The 6,531-nt window shown below is 36.8% G+C and overlaps 2 protein-coding genes across 4 annotated transcripts in view; one reads left to right on the forward strand and one right to left on the reverse strand.

The window, feature by feature from the left end:
• Positions 1 to 2,750, forward strand: part of ift20 (intraflagellar transport 20 homolog (Chlamydomonas)) — a 3,651-nt gene extending 901 nt beyond the window's left edge. Inside the window, exons 2-5 of the mRNA XM_031840067.1 lie at positions 220 to 357; positions 426 to 511; positions 599 to 702; positions 1,498 to 2,750. Of these exons, the coding sequence (XP_031695927.1) occupies positions 231 to 357; positions 426 to 511; positions 599 to 702; positions 1,498 to 1,579 (399 nt within the window). The 5' untranslated portion in view covers positions 220 to 230 and the 3' untranslated portion in view covers positions 1,580 to 2,750. The remainder of the gene's footprint in view (positions 1 to 219; positions 358 to 425; positions 512 to 598; positions 703 to 1,497) is intronic.
• lyrm9 (LYR motif containing 9) lies at positions 2,276 to 4,663 on the reverse strand. 3 transcript variants are annotated; one of them, XM_031840070.1, is made up of 4 exons: positions 4,507 to 4,663; positions 3,244 to 3,381; positions 2,565 to 2,657; positions 2,276 to 2,487 (listed from the first exon to the last, which is right to left on the reverse strand). In XM_031840070.1, exons 2-4 carry the CDS (start codon positions 3,361 to 3,363, stop codon positions 2,470 to 2,472), a joined length of 231 nt encoding a protein of 76 aa, XP_031695930.1. In that variant the 5' UTR covers positions 3,364 to 3,381; positions 4,507 to 4,663; the 3' UTR covers positions 2,276 to 2,469. The 3 variants fall into 3 exon arrangements, with proteins under 3 accessions (XP_031695930.1, XP_031695929.1, XP_031695928.1); XM_031840069.1 differs by having other exon boundaries at positions 2,276 to 2,657; positions 3,244 to 3,378; XM_031840068.1 differs by having other exon boundaries at positions 2,276 to 2,657.
• Between the last annotated feature and the right edge of the window lie 1,868 nt (positions 4,664 to 6,531).

The raw sequence follows: 6,531 nt of genomic DNA on the forward strand, positions 1-6,531 counted from the left end.
ACAGACAGGTAACTGGAGATGGAGACACAGACAGGTAACTGGAGATACTCTCCAACTCTGTGGGACGTGGACTAAATGGAAGCTTGAATCATTTAATTATTCCTCTTTTGTCTTTTTTGGTTGAACAGCTGTTATTGACACTGGATCGCCTACAAGTCCAGTCTCTTTTTCTGTGTTCTTGCTCTTCATCCTTCATTCTCTCCGTCTCCTCCCCCTCAGGCCCTGGGGCCATGGCGAAAGACTCGTTAGCCGAGGCAGGCTTTTATTTTGACGAGCTCAACAAGCTGCGGGTCCTGGAGCCCGACGTTGGCCAGAAGACATCGGAGCTCAAGGAAGAGTGTAAAGAGTTTGTGGACAGTAAGTCTTCTGTTCTTTGAGTGACTGCTCAGGTCCTACAGGACGTACTGACGTGTTCTGTTTTGCAGAAATTGGCCAGTTCCAGAAGATAGTGGGAGGTCTGATAGAGCTGGTGGACGAGCTGGCAAAAGAAGCAGAGACGGAAAAGATGAAGGTAGGCGTGGAGGTTAAAGCTGCTCTTTTATGAACAACTTCTTATTAATATTAATATAATATTCATCCCTCTCTTCTTCTCTTTCAGGCGATCGGAGCCAGAAACCTGCTGAAGTCGGTGGCGAAGCAGAGAGAAGCTCAACAGCAGCAGCTTCAGGCTCTCATCGCAGAGAAGAAGATGCAGCTCGAGAGGTGAAGCTCAGCACACAGACAGGGTGCATGATGGGTAGTGGTGGTGGGGTGAAGAGGAGCTGGAGGGTCATGTGACACTTTGTTCTCACATGTCGTGCGTCTTGTGTTTTTATCTTCAGGTGTAAAGTCCTCTCACACTCATGTGAGGCTGTGAGCTTCGTTCTGACGTCAGTGGTTTCCAGTCATGTGACTCGCTGTTTATTTAGCACAAACATTCTGCAAAAGTAGTGAAAATGTTTGGAAGTGGTGCTGCCACCCACGTTTGTATTTATACAACATTATGGTTTATATTCTTAAAGGAATCAATAAGAAATGATTAGCTCGTGCGTATCGATCTGCCGCCTCACATGTCACACTTCAACTCTTTTCAGCACTTTGTGCGACAAAGCGGCTAAGCGTTGCAGCTGCGTCGTGTTTGTAGCTACCGACCGCGTCGCTCGTAGTGTGAACGCAGCATTAGACCAGAAACTTTCAGTATTTCCTCTTTTAACTTCCTCGAGTAAATCTGTTTCCTTCTGCCACCTCAAAGTGGAAGTAGGAAAATATAACGATGCATTTAAGTATGAAATATATTTACACTTCTCAGCATTACGAAGAAGCTCACAGTCGACCAGAAATGAATTAGAAACTGAGATGAGTCTCCACGTGTCTGTCGAGGCTTTAATGTGAAATAACAACTGACGTCTTAACGTGTTTAAGTAATAAGTTTAAATACGTAACGACAGCCTCATCATAATATCTACGATACAGACATTTACAATCAAGCTTCACGTGCTTTCTGTTTCCTCCTCTCAGATATCGGATCGAGTACGAGGCTTTGTCTAAAGTGGAGTCTGAGCAGAACGAGTTCATCGACCAGTTCATCCTGCAGAAGTGACGACGCGGCGGTTTCCGTCTCCACACAGTGCCTCTAATGTTTCCTCTGAGCGACTTCAGAGAACGAGTCTGCTGCAACGCTTCCTCTGCAGAACCCTGAAGCTCAAAACTAAACACTCCTGTTTGAAGCTTATTCCAACGTACGTGTGTGTGTGTCTCTCTCGTCAGCCTCACACCAAACGTCTCAACATCTCAGACCAACATCGGAGAAGACGGAGCTATTTATACAAAGGAATATTATTTATACTATTTATACTGAAGAATGACTCCGTATATCTAGTTTTACTACTTTTTGTATCAATTTCGGTACTTTATGTTGCATGTGATCTGTAAATATATTTAGATTTTTAAAAAGATAAAAGTGTTATTTCATTCCTCTGGTACCACCAGGAACACATCGTCCTCTTTTCTTCTGTGAGTCGTTGTTCATGTTTTCATTTGGACGACAAACGCTTATACTTGAATAAATACTGTTTATTGTTGCACAACTACATGTGTCGGCAGTTTTGTTTCTAGGTGTTTGAGAGGTTAGCCTCTGAAAGTTACTGTGAGCAGAGACCGGTCCACCGTGGACAGATTCAGATCCTCCAGTAGAGACCGGTCCACCGTGGACAGACCCAGATCCTCCAGCAGAGACCGGTGGTGGTGGTAATGAAAGCTCCTCGTAATAACTTCAAGTATACACTGTAAGCTGCAATTATTGAGTATTAATTTATTAAAAAAGAATTACAGTATACAGTCGTGTCATTACTATCTAGGAACAGTATTTACACTTTTTATAGATCATTGACTAGAATCCTCACTAAGAAGTCTGAACAGTCATCACATGTTGCTTCATCTCGTCACAACAAAGAACAAACATCACATCCACCGGCCCCGTGCTTTATGACTTCACTTCTTCTTCGTATACTGTAAATAAAAACAATGAATCATTGCAGTGTGTATTTATTCACACGTCAACTTGAAATAATAAAATTCATTCTCACTTTATCAAGAATCCAGAGTGCGTCTGTAACGGCTCTCTGGATGATCGTGTGGATCCTCTCTGGGTCGTCTTCATCAGAGTGACTGGTGTAACCCTGAACATCCAACAGGTTTACTGATGACATCACGACGGCTGTGAGATCCATATTGTTTTATATTTATTTTGTTGTAAACATCCTTCACAGTTTAAAGACGTCCTGAGTTCATCTCAGCAACAACTTTGGAGAGTTTAATCGAGGACGAACAAAACTAAATAAAGGATCTTTTTACTGGATAGAACACTATGAAGAGTCAGACTTTGTGGAGAACAAACAGTTTGGTAGTTTATGCTGATGTCTACCTCAAGTGTCTTAATGAGGAATTTTTCATACTTTTTAAACAATTAATTTAGCACCAAAGTTGTGTGAAAAATATTAACCCACAAATTTCTGCAACAACTTAGGCGAGCATGAGGATGGCCATCATATATTTATTTATATATATATATATATATATATACTTTCATCTTAATGTTTACAACTATTTAAATGAATGAATGATTTATTCGTATTTCAGTCACTTCAGCAGCTCAGTCGCTTGTTTAAAAGCTTCATAAACGAGTTGTTTGTCAGCACAGTTCTACATAATACTAGTAATCCTAAATCATCTGAAGTAGGTTGAGCTCGTCAGTGGCGACCTAACCTGTCTGATGGCGTGTCGGTAATGCTGCTGCATCGCTGCGTTGGGTAACTGTCTGCAGCAGCGGAGGAGATGTCGATAGAGCTGCACTGGGGTCAGCTCAGCGCCGACTAACGGCAGCATCCTCCTCTGGTTCAGCTGCTGTCAACAAACACAATAAACTCTGGTGAGAGGGATTATTAATAAACTGGCGAGAGGGATTATTAATAAACTCTGGTGAGAGGGATTATTAATAAACTCTGGTGAGAGGGATTATTAATAAACTCTGGTGAGGGATTATTAACCAGAATAAATAGTAATACATCATCTCAGATATCATGGGAGGTATATTCTATTCATTGTGGTTTTATTGACATGAAGGTAAAAAAAAAAATACAAAACTACACAATAATATTAACACAACGTTATGATTGTTATATAATAAGAGAAGATAGAACTTTTTTAATACGGAAGGAAATTATTGTGCCAGACTTTTATTAAAGATAACAGAAAAAAACAAAAGAATAAAAATATAAACAAATTTTAACAATAGAATAAAAATGATTAAGTGTAAAAAATTATTCTGACACCTTTGCGAAATAAAATAAAATAAGGTAAGCAAGTAAGATAAATAAATAAAGTATAAAAATTATCGAAAATAAAAAAACTAAAATACAACAACAAAACTAAATGCAAGAGCTAAAACATAAAGTGCATAAGAAATGATACTAACAGCTTATTGGAAGCTAAAATATAAAAGTTATATTAAACATTATATTGAGATACATTTTATAAATGGTATTTAAAAAGTAGTAGAAAGTTATATTGTACATAGATTAATGAAAATAATGCACAATGCTGGAATAAAAGTAATATTACACAAGATGTTGTTATTATTGTTGGTGTCTGTAATAATAATAAAAAAAATATATATACACACAATATCAAAATTACATTTTAACAAACACGTGTGTCCTCCATTCTTAATTCTTAATTCTCACGTGTCTGTCTTGACAAAGTGAAGTAATGTCAGTCACACAGAAACATTAATCTAATTTAAAGACGATGTTTGTTTCATTTTCAAGTGTTTAAATACGTTTTAAATCTCCTTTCTTTATCCTGAGGTGATCTACGCTGCTGCTGCTAGCTAGCTAGCTAGCTAGTTTACCTATTAGCTAGCTAGAGCTGGTTAAAAGGTAAACATTGCGTAACGTTAGATAAAAGTACATGAGCTAGTTCAAACAGAGCATTAGCTTCCATAGCACAGTGGCTAACATGTTAGCTTACTGTAACGTTAGCTGCGAGTCCTAGTGAAAGCTGTCAGCAGGAAACGTATTTTAAAAACCTTCTGGTAGTCATATTATGAAAGTAACAACAACCGCTGTTCTCTTCTTCTTCTTCTTCTTCTTCTTGTTTGGGTTTATTGGCGGTTGGCAAACAATGAATTAGTGCATTACCGCCACCAACTGGTATGGAGTGTGGATCAGGATGTCTAATAGGCTACTTATATACAAATTTAAATTAAAAAGGAAAAGAAAAAAGAAACAAAACAAAACAATGAGCTCATATTTTCTTAATAATATTAATTAATCTAAGATATCTGTTCTCTTCTTCTTCTTCTTCCGGTTGATAAAGGCTTGTCCCGCCCTACGCTGCCTCTGATTGGTTAGATTGGTTAGCTTTAGCCACAACTAGCATGATTGGTCAGAGTTAGTGTAAAGAATGTTGTGAACCAATCAGAGGCAGAGTAGGGCGGGACAAGCCTTTATCAACCGGAAGAAGAAGAAGAAGAGAACAGATATCTTAGATTAATTAATATTATTAAGAAAATATGAGCTCATTGTTTTGTTTTGTTTCTTTTTTCTTTTCCTTTTTAATTTAAATTTGTATATAAGTAGCCTATTAGACATCCTGATCCACACTCCATACCAGTTGGTGGCGGTAATGCACTAATTCATTGTTTGCCAACCGCCAATAAACCCAAACAAGAAGAAGAAGAAGAAGAAGAAGAGAACAGCGGTTGTTGTTACTTTCATAATATGACTACCAGAAGGTTTTTAAAATACGTTTCCTGCTGACAGCTTTCACTAGGACTCGCAGCTAACGTTACAGTAAGCTAACATGTTAGCCACTGTGCTATGGAAGCTAATGCTCTGTTTGAACTAGCTCATGTACTTTTATCTAACGTTACGCAATGTTTACCTTTTAACCAGCTCTAGCTAGCTAATAGGTAAACTAGCTAGCTAGCTAGCTAGCAGCAGCAGCGTAGATCACCTCAGGATAAAGAAAGGAGATTTAAAACGTATTTAAACACTTGAAAATGAAACAAACATCGTCTTTAAATTAGATTAATGTTTCTGTGTGACTGACATTACTTCACTTTGTCAAGACAGACACGTGAGAATTAAGAATTAAGAATGGAGGACACACGTGTTTGTTAAAATGTAATTTTGATATTGTGTGTATATATATTTTTTTTATTATTATTACAGACACCAACAATAATAACAACATCTTGTGTAATATTACTTTTATTCCAGCATTGTGCATTATTTTCATTAATCTATGTACAATATAACTTTCTACTACTTTTTAAATACCATTTATAAAATGTATCTCAATATAATGTTTAATATAACTTTTATATTTTAGCTTCCAATAAGCTGTTAGTATCATTTCTTATGCACTTTATGTTTTAGCTCTTGCATTTAGTTTTGTTGTTGTATTTTAGTTTTTTTATTTTCGATAATTTTTATACTTTATTTATTTATCTTACTTGCTTACCTTATTTTATTTTATTTCGCAAAGGTGTCAGAATAATTTTTTACACTTAATCATTTTTATTCTATTGTTAAAATTTGTTTATATTTTTATTCTTTTGTTTTTTTCTGTTATCTTTAATAAAAGTCTGGCACAATAATTTCCTTCCGTATTAAAGAAGTTCTATCTTCTCTTATTATATAACAATCATAACGTTGTGTTAATATTATTGTGTAGTTTTGTATTTTTTTTTTACCTTCATGTCAATAAAACCACAATGAATAGAATATACCTCCCATGATATCTGAGATGATGTATTACTATTTATTCTGGTTAATAATCCCTCACCAGAGTTTATTAATAATCCCTCTCACCAGAGTTTATTAATAATCCCTCTCACCAGAGTTTATTAATAATCCCTCTCGCCAGTTTATTAATAATCCCTCTCACCAGAGTTTATTGTGTTTGTTGACAGCAGCTGAACCAGAGGAGGATGCTGCCGTTAGTCGGCGCTGAGCTGACCCCAGTGCAGCTCTATCGACATCTCCTCCG

This window comes from Anarrhichthys ocellatus, unplaced genomic scaffold (assembly GCF_004355925.1).
Source record: "Anarrhichthys ocellatus isolate YVR2014 unplaced genomic scaffold, GSC_Weel_1.0 scaffold2254, whole genome shotgun sequence".
NCBI classification, from domain to species: Eukaryota; Metazoa; Chordata; class Actinopteri; order Perciformes; family Anarhichadidae; genus Anarrhichthys; species Anarrhichthys ocellatus.

Coding starts and splice junctions, on each gene's coding strand:
- lyrm9 (XM_031840069.1), bottom strand. CDS start 3,363: ATGCTGCCGTTAGTCGGCGCTGAGCTGACCCCAGTGCAGCTCTATCGA. Junction 2,658..3,243: donor ACCGACACGCCATCAGACAG/GTTAGGTCGCCA, acceptor TTGGATGTTCAG/GGTTACACCAGTCACTCTGA.